The 23226-nt window shown below is 45.4% G+C and overlaps 1 protein-coding gene across 3 annotated transcripts in view; it reads right to left on the reverse strand.

Annotated features, from left to right (window-relative positions):
- RIDA (reactive intermediate imine deaminase A) overlaps positions 1-23226 on the reverse strand; it is a 64931-nt gene that overhangs the window by 9849 nt on the left and 31856 nt on the right. For 2 of the 3 annotated variants that reach the window (XM_082259351.1, XM_082259352.1), the window contains exons 2-3: positions 2676-2781; positions 814-868 (exon numbers count right to left, since the gene is read on the reverse strand). In XM_082259351.1, the coding sequence (XP_082115477.1) occupies positions 814-868; positions 2676-2781 (161 nt within the window). Of the gene's footprint in view, positions 1-813; positions 869-2675; positions 2782-22681; positions 22837-23226 lie in introns of those variants that run through there. The other variant, XM_082259353.1, reaches the window with a different exon arrangement.

Here is a 23226-nt window from a genome sequence, read left to right on the forward strand (position 1 = left end):
AACGAAGCAGTAGACAGAGGAACGAAGCAGTAGACAGAGGAACGAAGCAGTAGACAGAGGAACAAAGCAGTAGACAGAGGAACAAAGCAGTAGACAGAGGAACAAAGCAGTAGACAGAGGAACAAAGCAGTAGACAGAGGAACAAAGCAGTAGACAGAGGAACAAAGCAGTAGACAGAGGAACAAAGCAGTAGACAGAGGAACAAAGCAGTAGACAGAGGAACAAAGCAGTAGACAGAGGAACAAAGCAGTAGACAGAGGAACAAAGCAGTAGACAGAAATTACACCTGGTTCTCCTATTTGAGACAAGTACACACTATAGAGCGATAAGCCTTGTTCATATTTACGACTTTAAGGCTTATTCATATCTGTGGTTGTGGCCAGACAGCGGATTCCTGAGGGTAAAATCAGCAGAATTACAGGTGTGTGTGTGTAAAGCTGCGACCATTCAGCCTATACAAAACAGTAACAGACTGACAGGAGCTGCAACTGTTCACAAGCACCTGCTCATCCAATGGTTACTTGCTGTTAGGGGAAGATAAATGGTTCTGAAAGTAACCTGCCAGTGTACAGGACTGATCACCTGTCACTAACGGCAGGTAAACGCTCAATGTGCGGATGCATGTGGACAGCAGTGGAGAACAGCGGCTCCTTTCAGCCTGTCATTGCTTTATACAGTCTGAAGAGCTGCAGCTTTCACATCCACCTTTGATTCCAGCTGCAGGTGTCTGCCGATTCTTGTTCTGCGTTTGGCACTTTTCTCTGCTATTCGCATCACTACACCAACAAAACAAAAGACAAAGACATTACATACCATTGCTGTAATCACATCCTGCTGCTTTAAGGATCTCTCCCATATTTATCAATGCCTGGGTGGAAAAAAAAAAGTATTTACATATGGTCACTGAACTGTACAGAAAGCAGCTCATTATCAGCATGTGAAGCCACCTGTCAGCATCATAAAACTTACCAAACAAGCTCCAGAACTACAATGCAAGTACCAAGCAGTTACCACACATCATAATACATACACTGTTAAGCATCCCAGGAGCCCCAAATGTGGAGATGCTACAACACCCAAATTTTAACACTTGATGACATTAGTGCAGCTTTCTGCATTTATACACCAAGCACAGGACACTATGCTCAGGAGGTAGGGCCATGATATCCTGCATTCACAGTCTCTTGTGTTGGGAAACATTGAGATTCATTGAATGGAAAGACTGATACTGTGGCAAGGAAGAGGCACTGAAAAGGACAGCTCCAGATTGTAGGCGAGTATTGCAGCCAAAGCCTCTTTTTTTCCACTGCCTGGGAGACATTTAACAAAAAATAAAAAAAATGGACAGACCTGGATTTGGAGGACTCTGATCTGACTACCTAGGTTTTTACTTTCATCAAAGAAAATTAGGAAATCATTTTTGATAAAATGTATCTGCACTTACCAAAAGTTAAGTGACCAGTGCAAGCAGCATACAGAAAGCACAGAACAGCGCTCTAAGGCTTCTTTCACACGGTCCGCCTCCGTAGGCGGATTCGTGCTGCTCAGCGGGGGATCAATACACTGATCCCCGCTGAGCAGGAAGGTGACATCTCCCTCTCCGCTCTGTGTGCGGAGAGGGAGATGTCAGAGTCCCATGCATCTCTATGGGGGAATAGGATGAGAGCGGACCGCCTGTCTGCTCTCATCCGATCCAATCCCCTGGACAGATGGAAAATAGGGTTTCTATCCGTCCGGATTTCACGGACAGGATCGGATGCGGATGGTAGAGGGTGTCAGCGGACATGTCTCTGCTGACATCCGCTGCCCCACAGGGATGCATGGAGCATCCGATCAAACAAATATAGCAACTCACAAGAGCCAAGGGATGAAGAGGCTAATGTCACAAAATGTAGTCAATTCTCCTCTTGGTGGTGCCGTCCATCCACATGCAATAAACACATCCGAGGTGAACCATCCATCACAGGAAGAAGGAAGCTGACTGCCTCCTGTGGATATTCGGGTCCCGGGCAGAGCTGTAGTGCGGAAGTGGCGATGAAATGAAGTCTGCGGAGTCACCAGGAAGCTGCTGATGAAAGAGCACGCATGTCCGTTCGGGACTTGGCACATGCTCAGAAACGCGTTGTGCACTCAGCAACTTCCTGGTGACGCCCCAGACTTCATTCCATCTCCACTTCCGCCCGGGACCTGAATATCCACAGGAGGCAACCGGCTTCCTTCTTCCTGTGACGGAAGGTTCACTTCGGATGTGTTATTGCATGTGGATGGACGGCACCACCAAGAGGAGCATTGACTATATTTTGTGACATTAGCTTCGTCATCCCTTGGCTCTTGTGAGTTGCTATATTTGTTTTAAAATACCCTAATAAATCAATCCGCACCTAGAGCGCTGTTCTGTGCTTTCTGTATCCTTTCCAGAGTTTTTCTCACTCCTGAGAAGAGCTGCTTGGTGCAGTTGTATCTCCTATTCAATTGGACTCTTTTATATGGACTTTCCATACTAATATATTTCCGACTGATTTCCCCCCCCCCCCCCTTTCTTTATCATTAGTCATTATGTTGGATGAACTTTAGCGCTTATATGTATGTGTTTTTTAGTGCAAGCAGCATAATTCATGGTTTTCAAACATAGTAGCTCACAGGAACATTTATTTTATAGGAAAGAATTTATTTACCTGCTTTGCCTCACTCTTTACTCCCCCTGCCACAAGCTGTCCACTTTCTGGGTCCATGCCAAGCTGACCAGACACGTACATGGTTTTATCCACCACCACAGCCTGACTGGGAAGCAAAAAGCAGAAAATACATTATCAGCTTTATCACTTTAGGTTTCATTTGTTTAAAGGGTTTGTAACCCTACAGTATGATTTTCTGCCAGCCTCCCTACTTTAAGCTGTCATCCTGCTACAGCAGGAGGAGCCGAGCTCTCCCTCTGACGTCAGCTGGGAGTCACATGACCGCTGAACTGGCCGCTCGGCTCCTCCCGCTGTAGCCCTGGATCGGAGTATCAGAGCGATACACCACAAAAAGGTATTTAGAGCCTTAGTTTCCAACAAAATTACACAGCGCAAGATGGAAGCTTAAAAGAGAAGTGCTGACAGCAATTGTTTCAAAATGTTAGTATTTTACAGACTCCTGAACTGACAGGCAGAGAGGGAGGGGGGAGAGGAGAGAGGAGCACAGAGGAAAGCCGCTGATGGAGGCACGTAAACTGACCACAGTGTCAGGGCTTGGCAACCATAATGAACCGTGGTCAATTTACAGGGGGGAGGGCAGGAACTGGCAGGATCAGCCAGGTTTTTTTCAGCTTCCAGAGGAGCAGGTTAGACAGCACAAGCACTGTGCTGTTTAACCTGCTACAAAGGGAAAAGGATTAAATCATTTTATCAGTTCCTGCCCTCAAGGAGCTTACAATCTAAAGATCCTATCTCACGTGCATACATACAAGCACACATATACTAGCCCCAGTTTAGACAGAACTCAATTAAACCTACCAGCATGTCTTTGAAGTGTGGGAGGAAACCAGAGTACCTGGAGGAAACCCATGCAAGCACAGGAAGAACATGCAAACTCCATGTAGATTATTATTATACAGGATTTATATAGTGCCATCAGTTTGCACAGTGCTTGAAGGCAGACAGTACAGTTACAATACAATTCAATACACGAGGAATCGGAGGGCCCTGCTCGTTAGAGCTTACAATCTAATATAGTGTCCTGTTTGGAATTTGAACTTACGGTCTCAGTGATGCACACACATGCTGCCAAAGACAGCTTATTTATTACAAATCCTTTCGGTACAAACAGCCAGCCTAGCCATTCTATATACAAACTGCAACTGCGACCTGCCAGCAATTGTTATCTACCCTTGATAGAACTGACACATAAGAGATTTCTACCTACAACAGTTTTATGTTGGACAAACATGGAGTTAAGCAGCCCATGCTATTGATAATTTTTTCAGTTCAAATCAAATCGATGGGTTGAACGGAAAAAAAAGTTATTGGATTCCCCCATTCGATGTGGAAGGGGGAATCCTTCCTGCTGTGGTATTGTATTCGGATAGCGAGGAGATTTCCCCACCATCAGAATACAGACCAGAGTTGCCAACTATAGCCAACGGCTACAAAGCGCTATCCCAGGGGGTGGAAGGAGTACTCAGCCTTGTGTAAGCTGGAAGTTCCAACTTGAATCTTACACAGGCTTCCCCTCTGCACTCCTGGGAGTTGTGTGATGCCCCACTACTGAACTGGCTGAATTTTTATCCATGCATAGCCAGCTTTAGTGTAAGAACACAGACTGCCAGCATTAGCTTCATTATGGAATCTCTTCCCCAAGCCCCCACTTTTTTTGCTGGTCTTAGATTTCCGCAATTACTGTAGGCGAGTAGGATGAACAGCAAATTCTGATATAGGTGACAAAGGGGAAATTTCTGCAAAAGCCAAAGAGTGGATCAGAATGACTCCCAGAAGCACAGAGAGGAAGCCCCGTGTAAAGCTGGGTAACATGGGCCACAAATCGGTCGGAAAACAGTCCGTTCGGCAGGAACCAGCCAACTTTTAGCCTGTGTGTGCAGCTCCATGTCTGAATGAGCATGCTGGAAAACCAGCATTCAAACAGCACTGTTTCAACCGCTGATCAATGTGTTCTGGCAGGGGGGTGGTCTTATGGGTTGGGGCAGTTCCCAGGTTAGAACACAATAGCTCTGGGTGCCTTGTCATTCAGCAACCATCACCATCATTTTATGGGAAGATGAGGCAGGTCACATGCTCCCTGTAGCAAAGCAAATGTGAGTATATGCAGCTGGGAAGGGTAGTCGTTATGTGAACCTACGGCTTTTACAATACAGAAGTTTGCTTTAAATAATTACAGCTCATGTGCAAAGCTCAGCTTCTTTTTCTTATGGTGCCAATCACAATGAGGTACAAAGAGAAGCGTCCTTGAAGTGGATGGCAATCGAAGACCAAATTCTGGAGCAGAAGTGGAATACTAAGGATCCCGGAGGGCCATCTGTTTTCCCAGGTCCATGTAGGGCTTGACAAATCCCAGGCACAAGGTCGCCATGGCAACTAGAAACTGCATCCAGGCACCTGGGCTTTTGTCTGCTGTCCGCATCCACCTTCCACTTGCCGACCCAATATAGCTGAAAGACGCATCGGGCATGCTCTGTAATCGCTTTGTGCTACTGACACAGCTGATCACATGGTAAAGGGCCGCTGTGACTTGCCCTTTACCATGTGATCAGCTGTGTTCAAAGTACAACTGACCGCATGTAAACAAATGCCGGTTATCGGAATTTCCTTTTCTCATCTCTGTCACAGTGCTGGGAAAGCGGATAAGCAGATAACCAGCTATCCTGTGACAGGGGACATCTAACTGATCATCTGTGCCCTGATAATCAGTGCAGCCTCATCAGTGAAGAAGAAAAATTACTTATTTACGAAATTTTATAAACCGAAATTAAGAAAAAAGGTTGTTTTTTTCAAAATGTACGGTCTTCTTTCGTTTAGCAAAAAATAAAAACCCAGTGGAGATTAAATATCACCAAAAGAAAGCTCTATTTGTGCGAAAAACATTATAACAATATGGGTACAGTGTTGCATGACCGCGTCATTTCAAGTGTGACAGCGCTGAAAACTGAAAAGTGTCCTGCGGAGGAAGGGGGTGAAAGTGCACAGTAGCCAAGTGGTTAAAAAAAAAAAAATAATTGCCTCCTACCTTTTTTACTGTAAAAGAAAGGTAATGCCGCTCAGGTGAAAGTTGTCCCACCCCCAGCAGTTGGGTGCACGTCCGAGGCGCGGCCCGAGCAACATCCAAGCAAAGAGAAAGGTTTGACCGCACTCCAACATTGAAGGTGAAAAATACAATTTTTCACCTTTGATGTTGGGATTGTGGTCAAACCTTTCTCTTTCCTAACTTTTTAGCTTGCTCCTAGATTAAAAGCAAATTTGTCAAGCACTGAATGTATACTTAACAAAACTTTGGCTTTGACCCATAAGCCATGCTAAAGTCTCAAAGTAACAACCAAATAACCTGACAGTGGATGTGAGAAACAGAGTTTGAAATTTACACACGTGAATAAATGAGTCTAAGGGCCCCATTTATGTGTATTTAATGCTGAAGCCTATTATGATTATATTTTGTCCTCCCAGTTCCTCAATTCCTCCTCGTCAACAGGCTAATTAATTTTCGAGTCGGTTCACACGTATGAGATGCGGAAATCCCTGCAAATCTACTGCAGGTTCCCGCATCGCACTCGACTCACAGGCAGTTCACACTGACATATGCAAATTGCTGGGGGTGTCAATACAAAGTTAACGACACCCCCAGATCAGTTCGCATATCGCAGTGCGAACTGTCAATTCGGACATGAAACGGAGCGCATTGGTATGAACACCCATGTGATCAGATTTTGGTGCAGCCCAAAAAAAGGGTCCTGTGCGACTTTGGTCCGAATGCGATGCAAATTCAGCCATACAATCTATATGGCTGATTTTGCATCGGACAGACATCGCATGTGATTTGCAGAGCAGTGCGGTGCAAATCACAATGTCTAACATTGCATATGAGTGAACTGGCACTCAAAATAAAATCTATTTTCAAACAAACCCTTGTTTTATACCCAATGATGGCACTAGGTCTCTGTGCTAGGGATAGACCGATACCGATATTTTGGTCACAACGTATCGGTGTCCGCCGATATGTTGTACATTTAAAAGTTTGAAAAATAAAGACAATTTTTGACAAAATCTGGTACTGAACATGTTAATTTTTGTTTAATGCTTAATGGCTGGCTTGCTGGCACCCTGTGGTGGGTGGCTGGCTGGTATATGGCCTGTGGGCGGCTGGCACAGAGCCTGTTGTTGGCTGGCTGTCTGGCACCCTGGCTGTGGGTGGCTGGCTCCCTTGCACCCTGTGGTGTGTGGCTGGCTGGCACAGGGCCTGTGGCTGGCTGGCTCAGTGCCTGTGGCTGGCTGGCTCAGTGCCTGTGGCTGGCTGGCTGGTACAGTGCCTGTGGCTGGCTGGCTGGTACAGTGCCTGTGGCTGGCTGGCTGGTACAGTGCCTGTGGCTGGCTGGCTGGTACAGTGCCTGTGGCTGGCTGGCTGGTACAGTGCCTGTGGCTGGCTGGCTGGTACAGTGCCTGTGGCTGGCTGGCTGGTACAGTGCCTGTGGCTGGCTGGCTGGTACAGTGCCTGTGGCTGGCTGGCTGGTACAGTGCCTGTGGCTGGCTGGTACAGGGCCTGTGGATGTGGGTGGCTGGCTGGCACGGGGCTGCTGTGGGTGGGTGTATGGCTGTGAACATCACATACCCCTGCCTTAGTACTCCTCTTAAGAGCCCTCAGTCCTGATGGAAGAAGCAGGTTGGCTCTTGGCAGGAATTATGTAAATATCAAACTGCCTTAATGGGTGGGTGTCATTCCAAAGGACTATGTATGCATACAGACAGCCCTGGAAAACACCTACTTGTGATACTGAGCCTTGATGAAAAATCCAATAGCCAAAGAATGAAAGGGATGGGACTGTTCAGGTGAGGGGAGGGGGCAAGATGATGCTGGACATCCTCAAGCAAGGAAATGAAGCATGAGTTTTCTAAACTGCTGCAGCTTCTAACGCACTCTGTGAGAAGCTCACAGTGTGCAGTGAAACCGTAACAAGTTCAGAACAGGAGAGGAGCCTCTACAACGGTGTAGGACTGAACGGAAGACTGGGGTTCATTGTTAATGAATGCTGAAAAATGTTCCTGGAGAAACAGAGCCTGGCCACATGACCTGGCAAATACACGCCATACATGGTGCGAATTTCTTTCCCCATCAACACAGACCGTGCTCTTAGGGGGTGGGGGAAGCCATCCCCGCTGGGATAAGAGCGGGATTATCACTAGTGGTTATAGCAGCCGCTTAGCAATAATCAAAAGAGAATCCAGCAGACTGCTTGCACCCAAATTGATCGATCGTCATTCCTACTGAACCTGCCGAGATTCGAACCGTGTATGGCCGGCCTAAGCCTTCTTCCCATCAAGGAGTGTTCTCAGGCTTTCAGCTATGTAATGCCAAGAACATTCGGAGGTACACCTGCAGAGGAGATCAGTATCCAGATTCCATTAGGTTCGGGTAACACCTATGCAGTTTGCTTTTGATCATTTCTGCAGTGCTTTTTGTTATGTGTTTTGCACATGCGATTTTAGTGATTTTGCTGCGATTTGCGTTTTGCATTTTTTATGCCCCCCCCCCCCCCCAATTTGTTGTTGGGCAGATTAAAAAAGAGAAATGCAAATCAGGGCAAATCGCAGTAAAAACGCACTACATGCTTTTCTGCAGGTTTTCCATTGAAGTCTATTGAACAAAAAAAGAAAGCACAGTTTTGCATTTAAAAAAGTCCCTGACCCTTTCCTAAAATGCAGTGGCTGTAAAAAGCAGTGATGTGAACGGGTCCCATAGGAAACCATGTTAAATGAACTGAAGTGCGTTCCTGCAAAAAGCACCAAAAAACGCATAGGCGTGAACGGAGTCTTAGGTAAAATGTGGGAAGCATTTGCAATGCCATTACTTCTTAATTGCACCCCAATCGCAGTGTGGTAAATCGCGTTGCAATTGTGGCAAAATCGTGACGCGCAGAGCTTGGTGCTCAAAAAGGGAGCAGGAGCTTCTTTTGGGCAACAGCGTCGCAATTTATCACGTGGCAAAATCGCACAGCAACTGGGGTGCCATTAAGAAGTAATGACATTTCAAACACCTCCCACGTGATTATGGAATGCCCAGGTGTGAATAGAGATTTATAAATTGCCCCCTAAGCGTCTGCAGTGGGGCTGGAAGAAACCAATCATATTCCTTGGATCATCTTCCCAGAGAAGATGATGGAAGTAGATTGACCGCTGTGAGAAATACCCCCAATTCTACGGCAGGGTCTCCAGGCCTCATGTTAGTGATATTATACAGTCTTCATACAGTCACACACCATTAATTATTATGGGAGGTTTATGCAGGACTGCTAGCCACGAGTCTACAAAATATTAGCAGTGATAATATAGACTAAGCTTGTAAGACAAGTACAATCGCAGTGGGGGAGGGTGGTGGGAATACCCCACTGCTTGGGGCTTATTGGCCAGGACAGGACAACTCCTCCTGGCTTTTCACTGACTTATTTAGCCACAGGTCAAGGGTCATCCAACCACTTGCTGACAACCAGAATTTTCTGAATGTCTCCAACAAGTTAAACTGCTCTCTCTTTGCTGAGTAACTAAAAGAAAAAAAACAACACGTGCAGTCACCTTCATGTGGCGCACACCTATTGGTTATTATTTGTAGCTCAAGGATGCTGATTTTTAAAACTTGTAAAAGATAGAAATCCTACATCCTTGTATAACAAGATCACTAAATCACTGAGGCTTGCATTACTGCTAGTCCTTATGTAAGCAACACAAGCAGTCTGTGCAAAGCAGTAGAGCACATGGCTGACAAAATGTTGTATCAGGCCCAAAAAAAAAAAAAAAAAAAACAGAGGAATTAGAAATGATAAAATATCAGTGACTGAAGCGTGAACCTGAAATCCTGAAATATGTGAAAAACCTTTCAAGTGCACATGGCACTGGATGGAAGTGAATGGCCAGCACATATGCTTCATCTACTTCAATTCGATCCTCAGTGACTGGTTCACTGGGGCTATCAGTACAGTTAAGAGTCCATTCCCACTGCCGTGACTTGTGAGGCGACTTGTGTGCCCTCAAGTCGCCCCAAGTCGCTTGACATAACAAAAGCAATGTTAATCAATGCGTGCCGTCTTAATTGGCACTACTGAAGTCGCTCCGACTTCAGAAAAGGGTCCTGTACTACTTTGAGGCAACTTGTATCCGACTTGTCCCATAGACTTCAATGGGAGTCGCCTCTTTATCTTATTTGAAGTGACTAGTGATCCGACTTTCCATTAAAATGGTCCTGAACCAGAAAAAAAAGATACATTTTCTTAGAATTTTTAGTAAAACAGGGATATGGCTCCGCTCCACTTGGGCGTTTTTGTTGCAGGCATTTATCGGGCATTTTTTGGGCGTCTTTGGAGGCAGGCATGACTTTTTTTGGATTTAGTGTCTGGGGGGTCTAGAAAGTGTACCTGTGAAGTTTCAGCTCTGTAGCATGTCCAGAACCAGAAAAAAAGATCATTTTTCTTAGAATTTTTAGTAGAACAGGGATATGGCTCCGCTCCACTTGGGCGTTTTTGTTGCAGGCATTTATCGGGCATTTTTTGGGCGTCTTTGGAGGCAGGCATGACTTTTTTTGGATTTAGTGTCTGGGGGGTCTAGAAAGTGTACCTGTGAAGTTTCAGCTCTGTAGCATGTCCAGAACCAGAAAAAAAGATCATTTTTCTTAGAATTTTTAGTAGAACAGGGATATGGCTCCGCTCCACCTGGGCGTTTTTGTTGCAGGCATTTATCGGGCATTTTTTGGGCGTCTTTGGAGGCAGGCATGACTTTTTTTGGATATAAACGCCTGCAACAAAAAACGCCCAGGTGGAGCGGAGCCCCATCCCTGTGCTACTAAAAATTCTAAGAAAAATTATCTTTTTTTCTGGTTCTGGACATGCTACAGAGCTGAAACTTCACAGGTAAACTTTTTAGACCCCCCCCCCCAGACACTAAATCCAAAGAAATCTCATTTTTTTTTCTCTCTATCAAAAACGACAATATTTAAGAACTTTTTTTGGTGTGATTGAGCATGACCCAGAACCATCATATTCTGATTGGCCAAATACAAAGTCCTACAAAGTCGTCTATCATACAAGTCGCGCAGAATTTGCGCAAAGTCGCGCTGAAAGTCGTGCTAACAAGTCGCCCCTTATGAGGCGACTTTCTGGTCGCGGCAGTGTGAATGGAGTCTTAAAGTGATTGTAAATGACCCCCTTGTAAAACAACCCATTCCTACTTAAATAGAAAGGAAAAACATTTTGTAGAGAAAAAAAAAAAAAAAAAAAAAAAACATTATAAATCCCTTTTTTTTTTAGGTGATCACATTCCCTCTGTTCTCAGCTGCATATGAGCTGAATATGGAGGAGAAGCAGCAGTACACTGAGCTTCCCAGTGAATGGCTGTGCATGGGGGGGGGGGGGCATGTCAGAACAAGTCTAACCATGGGAAGTTCCCAGCACATTTAGAAAACCGACCACAGTGTGCTCTCCTGCTTAGTGTGGTCAGCTTCCAATAGGAAAGCAAGGGGACTAGCGGGAACACCAGGGATTTCACATAAAGCAAGCATTACAAAGAGAACAGGAGACTTTCTCATACAAGTACATGGTACAGCGGGTGTATATCAGGAATATGAAGTGTTGGAGTAAAAAACACTTTAAAGTGTTAGTTCACCTTTACAGAAAAGCTGAACCAACATTATACAACCTCCCTACCCCCCTGGTCTCCACTGGGTTTGCCTCCAGGCATGTTGAGCTGTCTGTGCACTCACAGCAAGTCTATGGAAATCCCCACCTTTCTCCCTCCGCTCTGTGCAGGGGGTTGGCCAATCAGAATTGCCCAGGTCCATCCCCGAAGTGCTGCACAGAGAGGAGGGAGAAGGGCAGGGATTTCAAATCCATGGACCAGCTACGAGGACGCCGACAGCTCAGCATCCCCGGAGAAACGTACAGCAGAGACCATGGGGGTTGGGAGAGTGTACGATATTAGTTCACCTTTCCAGTATTTCTGTAAAGATGTACTAACCATTTGAAGGAAATCTATGGTCACGGAATACACTTCCATTTTATAACATTAGCACGGTAATAGCAATAGTTATTTTTGACAATCCAGTATAAGCTTACCTAAAAAAAAAAAAAAAAAAAAAAAAAAAAAAAAATCGCTTCTCATGTTGTGAGTTCTGCTGGCCGTCTCTTTCCACAAGTTCCTGGATTCCCTGTATGCTTTACAACACTTCCTCTGCTGTTTACTTTCCATTTCTAAGGACTACATATCCCATGGTACCTCACTGCCTGCATGCAGTGATTCCTGTACTGACTCCGCCTCCTGAAACTCCTCCTCTCAGCACCTCAGAAGGCAGGCTCTGTGAAATGTGTGACACAGCAGTGCCTACTCACAGGAAATAAATATCTATGATCACATAACTTTATGCGCCTGCCATGTTATTAGCTGACCGGATAACCTACTTTTTTCTGTGATCTATACAGAATGCTTTGTTTATATGCTGTTTTTGGTTAAGTCAGCCAAACACACACAGACCAATACGGGCACGTTCATAGATTACACATACATTACTCCACACAAACTACCTTATATGCTACTCACAGGACATAGTGACTACCTGTCACAGAAATCAAGGAAGTAAATGGGTGGGGATCTTCACAATATAAGTTTATAAACTTCAAGATCATTCAGATTAATAGGAGTAAATTTTTTTTTTTTTTTTTTTTTTTTTTAGTAATTCCTTTGTGTACCCAAAATTTGCACAGTACAACATAGACAATAAGAAGCATAAAAGGGTACACAGATAAGCAGAATTCCATTGGGTGGGTAGACATTAGTGTCTACTTCGCAATATATGTGTAGCACCCTCCTAGATAGGTGCTAGGAAAAAGCATTTGTTTTCCTCCATCTGCTTATCAGGGGAGCCTGATCTGTTAGTTATGCCCGTTACATGTGTCCAGGTGTGAATCTCTTGGTCTGAGGGAGTGTCCCCACTGTATCCAATAGGGGAGCCTGTTGGACAGTGGAGGAAACCTAGCCAGTGACATATGGGGTTTTCTGGCAGTCCCAGTGGGAGGGCACTACCGCAGTGCATCCTGGGATTGATCATAAAAACTGAGGACACATGTGACAGGGCGTCTTTTGGCGGGAAGCAGAGTCCCAGGAGGAGGGTGACGGCTGTCTCTGCTTCTGCAGTCTGAGGAAAGTGGTCACAGGCAGTCGGCCTGGTGAGACAGGTGTGGAGCCAAGCCTTGAAGGCAGAGGCGTAACTAGAACCTTTAGGGCCCCGGTGCAAGAAACCATGAAGGGCCCCCCAGGCCCCTGGCCGGGGCCCTTCCCTTCAAGCCTGGGGCTCTTCCCACTGATCCTGGGGCCCTTTACTCTCGTTGAGGGGCCCTTTATTACCCTTTCACAAGTTCTGCACTGGGCCCCCTTCCTGCAATCTTGGGGCCTCCCCACAGTGGTGGAATGCCAGGGCCCGGTCGCAAGTGTGACCTTTGCGATCCTGGAAGTTCACCCACTAGTGTCAGTAGTTTTTATTTTTTGGTATTTTAATTGTATTATTTTTTATCATTTTATTTTATTTTTTTACAATGTCACTGACTATGACTCTGTCCATTCAGAAAAGGAAGGAGCTGGTAAATAACATATTTACCGACCCCTTCCTGGTTCTCTATTGTGACACATCCCTTGCAGCACCCGGCAGGAGAGGGGAGGGAGCACAGTGGGGGGGGGACCAGGGGAGCACACAGGGGCCCAGAGGCAGAAGAACACAAGTGAACTGGATAGGAGGAGTGGCGGGGGCAGCATACAGATGAACCAATCTCCTCCATTTTCCTCCTGCAGCTACAGGAGGAAAAAGGAGGACAGTGATTCCTCTACATGCTGCCCCCACCATCCCTCCTATCCAGGTGTACAGGGGAGCTGCATGGGCCCCCTGGAGCATGGGGCCCGGTTGCGATTGCAACCCCTGCAACCCCTGTAGTTACGCCCCTGCTTGAAGGTCCTGGAGAAGCTGACAGTGGAGCTGAGGGCAGAGCTACCTGGGAAAAACAGTGTCTGTGAGTACCAGGGGGCTTGCCAGGGGTCTGCCCAGGAAGGGGGACCACTCCAGTGAGGTCAGTGGACAGAAGATCAGCTCACACAGCTAGTAGTAAAGGGGGTGCCAAGGAAAACCTTGAAGAGTAATCTACCAAGTAGTTCGCCTTTCACATACTTCAGTGGCAGGGTAAAGCAGCGGCCTTCCCTCAATTCAACATAGATAGAAGCCCTCAAGATTGTGCATAGTTTGCCAAGTTGGAGTATCCCACTCATCCCCTCTCCCATCCCATCATAAAATAAAAACAACAAAAACCAAATCCCCTGGACTGTTTACTGACTGAGCCCAGAATCTAAAGTCTTAAGAATTCACAAGTTGTTGCTATGAGTAACCAAGGGGAACCCGTTTTCAGCAGCTCCCAAGGGGAACCCGTTTTCAGCAGCTCCCAAGGGAGTAGTGCTACATATGCACACAAAAGAACAAAAATAAAACAAACGTCAAATCAGTTAACAGCCAACAGGTCTTGGAAATCGAGCAAACTTTAAATCGGTTGTCAGCCGACAAGACGGATATCCCAACTAGAGGCGACAGATAGCGCCTCCACCATGTATACACTTTAATGGAAAAATAAAGACATCCATATATAGTGAGGAATGATAAAAAAAAAAAAAAAAAAAACAGGGGTCGTGGAAAGAGCCCCAAGGGCCAGGAAATTATTTTCGGGGATGAATCACCAAAAGATCAAATGTAAACGTAAGGTAACAGCTTAGAGCTGAAAATGATATGTCACATAATTACAAAAAGGGAAAGTAGAGGATGAAGAAAAGGAAACAGAGAGGGTGTGGGAGGGGATAAAGAGGAGGAGGAGATAAAGACACATAAAACCAGAGGAGCAGGATCGCTCACCCAGGGCCATAATCTAGCGAGTCCCAGGAGTTCGACCAGGTTGCGAAGTCTCACATAAATAGGCATCAGTGTACACAAAGTGTTGCCACGGCCTCCAAGTGTCCCGAAAGATATCCTCCTGCTTATACAAGGTTGCCGTAAGACCCTCCATGTCCTTGAGTAACTTTGGAATACCAAAGAGACCTCTAAGGCGGAGTCACAGATTTCCAGCGCAGAGGAATACAAGTCTTTTCAGCGTTCAACAGGTAGCTCGTAAGAGAGGCCTTGTATTTTTTTTAATGGGCCGTTCTCTGACGTGCAGCAGGCTAAATTGACATTGGTCAGATCTTCGATGGTACAGGCCACCCCTTGCCATAACGGTTTGATTTTTGGACAGTCCCAGAAAATGTGGACCATCGTGCCCCATTCAGCCCCACACCACCAGCACGTATCTGGTACCTGCGGAAAAATACAGTGTACTGTCCCTGGCACCCTATACCACCTAGTAAAAATCTTGTAGCTGGTCTGTTGGACCTTGGTGGCAATAGTATAAGAGTAAATTATAAAATAGGTTGGGGGCCTTACCTTAATACCATGGCACCATCCCTTTTTAAATGCATGTAAAAATTGTAGAGGATTCCCCATATGTGTCAACGAGGCAATAGGGAAAAGGGGGATTTTATTGTGCCACAACAAAAACGGAAAAGTAAAAACATGCATAAAATAGTTACACATTAAAATCAACAAACTAAAAACATCAGTCATCCGCTACAATCTGGTATGGGAGGTATACATTTCGACACTCATGAAAACAGTGGATCGACGCGTTTTGCTTCAACGAAGATTCTTTAGGATCCACTTCATTATTTACTTCATAGCAAATCACATGGATACAAAGAAATGAAAGTTGCAAAGGAGTTCGGCAAAAAAAAAAAAACACTACGTTTTAACGATGACCAAAGTTTCAGTCTCCTGTATGTAATGCACCAATCCCTATATAAATTCCCAAAGGACAGTTTCAAACTGCAGAAAGAGCTTTTTAAGGTCTGCCAGCACAGGGCAAACTGCAGGTCATTACGAGTAATCTGACTCTCTGCACCATCTAAATCACAGGTCTAACCCCGCATTAATAAAAAAACTGGAGAGTGCAAAATCTGGTGCAGTTGTGAATGGTAGCCAATCAGCTTCTAACTTCAGCTTGTTCATTTAAGCTTTGACAAAAAACCTGGAAGCGGATTGGTTTCTATGCAGAGCTGCACCTGATTTTGCACGCTCCACTTTTTTAATCAACCCCTTAGTGCAGAGGTATGCAAACTCTGGCCCTCCAGCTGTTGCAAAACTACAAGTCCCATCATGCCTCTGGGCGACATGCTTGTGGCTGTCAGCGTCTTGCTTTGCCTCATGGGACTTGTAGTTCTGCAACATCTGGAGGGCCAGAGTTTGCATATCCCTGCCTTAGTGTATCTAGGTCACATCAGTGCAAATACAGTACAGTACTGTAAGCAAAAAGGAGACAACAGCATTGCACCTTGTGCATTGCCATGCCTTCCCATACTCTACCCGAGATGCCTGTGTGACTTGGTTCATTTCAAGCCATGCTGTCAAACAAAACTGCAAAATTGGCATACGTTTTTTCAAAATCCAATTAACCACTTAAGCCCCGGAAGATTTTACCCCCTTCCTGACCAGGGCCTATTTTGCGATTCGGCACTGCGTGACTTTAACGGACAATTGCGCGGTCGTGCGCCGCTGTACCTAAACGAATTTGACGTCCTTTTTTTCCCACAAACAGAGCTTTCTTTTGGTGGTATTTGATCACCTGTGCTATTTTTTGATCATGCGCGATAAAAAAAAAAAGTGACAATTTTGCAAAAATAACAATATTTTTCACATTTTTTTTATATGAAATTCCCCCAAAAAAATTTAAGAAAAAAAAAAAATAAAAATCGCAAAAAGCGTATTTTGATAGGTTTGCACAAAAGTTATTGCGTTTACAAACTAAGGGAATGATTTTTGTAATTTTTGTTGTTTTTTTATTAAGGGTAATGTCGGCGATCTGCGATATTTTTTTGCGGGACTGCGACATTGCGGCGGACAGATCGGACCCTTGACTGAAATTTTTGACACTTTTGTGGGTACCAGTGACATTACTACAGTAATCAGTGCTATACATATGCACTGTTACTGTAAAAATGACACTGGCAGTGAAGGGGTTAACTTTATTTGAGCGGGAGGGGTTAAGTGTGTCCCTAGGGGCGTGTTTCTTACTGTGTTTGGATGTGGCTTGATGTGTAAGAACAGAGATCAACGGTCCTACATAGTAGAACCGTGTGATCTCCATTCTTACACAGGGAAGAATGACAGGCGGCTTTGTTTACATTAGCCGTCTGCCTTTCTTCCGGCATAACGGAAGAATGCGAGTGCCCGGCGGACATCGGCTCCACCGGGCACACGCGGGGGGGGGGTGTCCGTGACCGAGCGGGAGCGCGCCTCCGGCGGCGCACACTCGCTCCCTAGAGCCTCACAGGCTAGCGACGTAGCCCTACGTTGCTTTGCCTGTGAGGGGCTGACCGCCGCAGTAAATAGTCATGCGGCGGTCGGCAAGTGGTTAAACCTTCAGTTTAAAACAGCTATAAAAATTCTAGGTACATCAAAACAAAAGGGGTGCAATGTCTTACAATTTTCTTTCTACAACAGCCACAACAGAGTAGAAAAGCCTGTGCTCTGCCAGTATCTCACAAAAGTGAGTACACCCCCCCCCCCTATTTTTGTACATATTTAATTACATCTTTTCATGTGACAACACTGAAGAAATTACACTTTACTACAATGTAAAGTAAAGTAGTGAGTGTACAGCTTGTATCACAGTGTAAATTTGCTGTCCCCTCACAATAACTCAACACACAGCCATTAGCACACAGCACTGCCTTAACCCTCTTGGGCATGGAGTTCACCAGAGCTTCACAGGTTACCACTGGAGTCCTCCTCCACTCCTCCATGACGACATCACGGAGCTGGTGTATGTTAGAGATCTTGCGCTCCTCCACTTTCCATTGTGGATGCCCACAAGATGCTCAATAGGGTTTAGGTCTGGAGACATGCTTAGCCAGTCCATCACCTTTACCCTCAGCTTCTTTAGCAAGGCAGTGGTCATCTTGGAGGTGTGTTTGGGGTCGTTATGTTGGAATACTGCTCTGCAGCCCAGTCTCCGAAGGGTTTCCTAGTCTCTACTTCAGTATGTCACAGTGCATGTTGGCATTCAAGGTTCCCTCAATGAACTGTAGCTTTCCAGTCCCGGCAGCACTCATGCAGCCCTAGACCATGACCACCACCATGCTTGACTGTAGGCAAGACACACTTGTCTTTGTACTTCTCACCAGGTTGAAGCCACACACGCTTGACACCATCTGAACCAAATACGTTTATCTTGGTCTCATCAGACCACAGGACATGTTTCCAGTAATCCATGTCCTTAGTCTGCTTGTCTTCAGCAAACTGTTTGTGGGCTTTTTTGTGCATCATCTTTAGAAGAGGCTTCCTTCTGGGATGACAGCCATGCAGATCAATTTGATGCAGTGTGGGGCGCATAGTCTGAGCACTAACAGGCTGACCCCCCCACCCCTTTAACCTCTGCAGCAATGCTGGCAGCACTCATTTGTCTATTTCCCATGGACAACCTCTGCATATGACACGGAGCACGTGCACTCAACATCTTTGGTCGACCATGGCCAGGCCTGTTCCGTGTGGAATCTGTCCTTTTAAACCGCTGTATGGTCTTGGCCACCGTGCTGCAGCTCCGTTTTAGGGTCTTGCCAATCTTCTTATAGCCTAGGCCATCTTTATGTAGAGCAAAAATTCTTTTTTTCAGATCCTCAGAGAATTCTTTGCCATTAGGTACCATGTTGAACTTCCAGTGACCAGTATGAGAGAGGGAGAGCAATAACACCAAATTATTTTTTCAATAATAATTGAAAAAATAATTTTTTCAAATATAATCTTTATTGATTCCCCAGAGTGGGAATAACCAAAACATCACAATGACGATAAGTACATGTGGAGTGTTTCAAATATGAAACCTATAATACATACGGTAGAAAAAAGCAGATATCTGAATTATATAGTTAAAAAAGGTGTATTAAAACAACACAAATCTGTCAGCACAAATCTGTCAGTGCGTTGCAGTATTGTTGCAAGAGAGTGTAATCAATAAGGTTTGGAACCACCCACTCTATTTTTTTTCAGATTTCTAAGCACAAAAAAGTTAGAAAGAGAAAGAAGGAAGTAAGGGGAGAGGAAAGGGGGGAGGGGATAAGCCTCCCTTCCCATGGGAAGAGGTGGGGGGGGGGTGAGGGAGTGTTAAGGGAGACGGGTAGCAGGTGGCACAGATTATCTGACCGGACCATCCAATGGGGGCGGGGGGCAGGTTTTGGAGGAGGGCAGTCCCCTCGTCAGAGAGTATAAACAGATTCCAGAGTCCCCATGTCTTGGAGCATTGGTCGCGTCTATGTTGTGCTGTGAGTATCAGGTCTTCCATTTTGGTAATGTCTTCCACCCTATGGAGCCAAGTGGCAACAGTCGGAGGGAGTTGATTTTTACAATGGAGGGGGATGCAGAGTTTAGCTGCGTTTGACAGGTGGTGTACAATGGAATTTTTATAGCGTTTTGCTGGAACCTCAGAGGAATGTAAGAGAAAGAAGACAGGATCATCAGGAATCTTAAGATCTGTACATTTTTTTGTACCGCAAGACATAGGGCCTTAAATGCTGGGGCATGAAGGCTCTGGGTTATTCCTAGAATAGGGAATAAGGGGGAGTTTCAGGTAGAGAGGGCAGTCTGTATGCAAGAATGCAAGCATATTTTGAGAGTGGTGCCTATTACTGGGTGAGCTTTTATCCCCGGTGGTAGACTACCATAGCAACAGAGAGCGCTTTTCAATGGGATGTCTGTTTGAGCCTGCTCCAATTGTGTCCACAGTTTAGACTTGTGGTTACGACACCAGTCAATAAACCTACTAAGGTAGAGTATGCAGATGGCGGGGGAGGCGGGGTTTCTTGTATACCCAGATGAACCCTGCGAAGAGGGAGTGTATCTGTTTAGAACTGAGAGGGTATTTTTATAGGTAAATCTTAAAAAAAGTATAGGTATTTTGGAAGGATACACATTTTTAGTGGATTGTACCTGCCAAACCAGGAATGCAGGCCTTTGTGCCAGATTTCAAGAAGTGAGCGGGTTTTGGACAAAAGAGATGGGAAGTTGAAAGCGTACCCGCTGGAGAGATCAGGGGGGGTGTGGGTACCCAGATATTTAAAGGACACGTCTGTCCATTTAAATTTCAAGCTTAATTTCAAGGTTGATAAGAGACCGATGGTATACCGACCCCCATGGCCTCTGATTTACCTAAATTTATTTTCAAGTTGGAGAGTGCGCCGTAGGGCTCGAATTCCCGAAGGAGGTTAGGAAGAGACTGTGGGATTCGTTAGCAAAAAATTAACTCATCTGCATACTCTGAGTTTTGTACTGTGTATTGCCAACAGGTATGGCCTGGATGGTTCAGATGAATTTTACAGAGAAACTGTTCAAAAGAAAAGAGCGAAGAGAAGAGGGGATAAAGGACAACCTTGTCCCGTTCCATTGGTTATAGTGAAGGGGTCAGATAGAAGGCCGTTGGCTTTGACCTGGGCCGTCATGTTGGAGTAAATTGAGGCGATCCATTGTAACATATTTTCCTCTAAGCCTACGTGTCTGGAATACCGCAAACATGAATTTCCAATTTACTCGAACGCCTTCTCGGCGTCTGTCCCCAGAAATATACAGGGCGTTTTAGTCGTGTTGGCAATATGGATCAAGTTAAGTACTTTAGTTGAATTATCTCTAGCTTCTCTAGTCGGAATGAATCTGACCTGGTCTAGATGGACTAGTAGGCAGGTATTGCACCAGACGGGTTGCTAAAATGTTAGTGAATAACTTAAGGTCAATATTAAGAAGGGAGATGGATCTGTAGCTGCCGCAAGAGGAAGGATCTTTCCCTACCTTGGGGAGGACGGTGACATGGGCTTTTGGAGTTTCCCTGGCAAAGATCCCGTTGGAGCCCACTGCATTGAAGAGTTTTACTAGTTGTGGTCGGGGAGAGGGCCTTCTAATAATGAAGGGTGAAGCCGTCTGGGCCCGGGGCTTTACCAGGTTTCATCTGGTTAAGAGTCCGTTGGAGTTCCGTTAACGTGATGGGGGCATCTAGCTCTGTTAGAATCTCGGAGGGGAGGGTAGGTAGATGGGACGAGGCAATGAATTCATCTATGTGGTTCTGGGAAGGAGAGTGTTCGGGAGGTTGTATAAAGAGGTGTAAAAGTCTCTGAACGCCTGTACGATTTGTTTAGGAAGTGTCATCTTTTGTTTTTTTGATGTCAGGATCTGGGGGATATATGAGGTTTCTTTAAGTTCTCTGATGGCTCCAGCCAGAACTTTGCCACATTTGTCCCCCAATTCATAACCCACCCTGCGGCATTTTTTAGGGCTGCCTTAGCTCTGTATAGTAATAGGTCTGTCATTTGTTTCCGGAGGGAGGAGAGTTCTGATTCTAATAGAGAAGTGGGGGCATGTTTGTTTTGGGCTTCTTTCCTATGTAGTGTGGCAAGAGGCACAGTTAGCCTCCGTTCACAATCTTTTTAATTCTCGCTCCATGTTTGATAAGAATATCCCGATAACCGTTTTATGTGCCTCCCAAAGAATTCCCGGGTCGCACTCTGGCTGGTCATTTGTTTGGAAATAAGCGTGGAGTTCCCGAGAGAGCTCCTCAAGAACCTCCAGAGTCTGAAGAAGACTTTCATTAAGTCTCCAGAAGTGAATCCCGGGAGCGTGAACCTCCAAGAGGGAGTAGGACAAGAATATGGGGGCATGATCGGCCCAGGTTATGTCTCCAAAGGAAGTGTCTTGTACTGCATGGAGTTGTCTATGTGGGATTAGAAAATAGTCTATTCTAGAGTAGACTTTGTGAGGAGGGGAACAGAAGGTGTAGTCTCTCTCTCCTGAGTGTTGGGAGTCACCAAACGTCGATGAGCTGGGCTTTATGGAGTGTCCGTACAATCCGTTTGTTAGAGCCAGAAGGGACAGAGGAGAACCCTGAGTTAGTGTCGGTTAACGGGATCAGGGGGACATTGAAATCTCCGCCTAGTGTCAGATGACCTTCAGAGAATTCAAGGAGGCCATCAAGGGTTCGAGTGATAAAGAGATCCTGTTGAGAATTGTAGATGGTAGATGGTTGCTAATGTCACTTGTACACCACCTATCAAGCCCTTAACGAAAGCAAACTGCCCGTCCGGGTCCAGACGAGCAGCTGGGAAGGACCACGATATGTTACACAAAAGAAGGATGGAAAACCCTTTAGATTTAGAGCCCACATTGGTGGAATGGTATGTTAGAGGATAAAACCCTGTGGCCTAGGCAAGGCACAGAAGGGAAAAGGGGGGAACCGGAAAAAAACAGGAGAAAAAAATCTACCTAAAAAGAAAAAAATTGCCAGGACCAGAGATCCCAGCAAGGAACTAGGTCCTTACTTCTAGTTTGGATTTGACTGAAAGCAGGGGCCAATGGATGATGCTGCCTCTGCCTATAAAAAAAAAAAGCAGAGTACTGCTACAGAAGGGCACAGCGCTGAGTCAAGTGAGGGCTCAGGTAAGTAGAAAGGGGGGGGGGGGGGGGGGATGCCGTTATCTAAACATTTACTTTAATGCAGGCTAAAAAATGTTTAGGTTTTAGAACCACTTTAAATCAGCGACAGTAAAAATTGTAATAGACCAGAACCCTGTCTACACTTTTATATTACATAATCTATTTCTACAAACATTGTACAACCCTTCAGCTGCAGAAGAACTGCAATTGCCAGCATGACACAAAAATTGGCTAGACATGCTAGACTTTGTAGTTCCCTGTCCACGGTCAAAAACCTAGACAGGAACAGCAAGTATAGATCAGTAATAAGTAATTTAATAATGATTGCTGACACAGCACACTAAAATACCGTAATGAAGCAATCCTTCTCAATGTGTGGCATTGATTTTCTGATAAAGGTGAGATGCATTCTTACCTGTAGACATCGCGCCTTGCAGGGGCTCTGGGGGTATAGATTATACGTCTCAGTGTAGCCGACATGCTTCAGGACCAGGGACCTGCCTGTATACCCTCAGCCTATAGCTCCCGGGCAAGATGTAACCTTTGATTCATATTGACATAAAATCCAGCCAGTCAGAGTGCTGTAGGTGTTATCTTGGTCCCTTTCCAACTGGTGCCTAGCAAAATTCTGCTTAAAGGGAACCTGTGAAAGAAAATGGGAACTACTTTTGCAGACTTGTTTTTAAAGGTACAGGCTCCAGTGGCTGTTCTTATCCTGGTTTCTTTATCCGATTAAAAAAAAAAGTGTACAGGTTAGGAGTTAAAGCGGTGTTCCACCCTGGGAAAGTTTTTTTTAATAAAAATACCCCCGGGATAGTCAGGGCTAGTGCATTCCACAATGGGATAGCCTCTGATCTGTCCCGGGTTGCACTTACCTTTTAGAAGAAATACTTACCTTGAAAATGTATTGTCCAGCGCTACCATCTCAGGTGTGGGCAGCTTGAAGCCAGCGCGATCCTC

The sequence above is a fragment of the Pelophylax lessonae genome (genome assembly GCF_965119305.1).
Source record: "Pelophylax lessonae genome assembly, chromosome: 5".
NCBI lineage: Eukaryota > Metazoa > Chordata > Amphibia > Anura > Ranidae > Pelophylax > Pelophylax lessonae.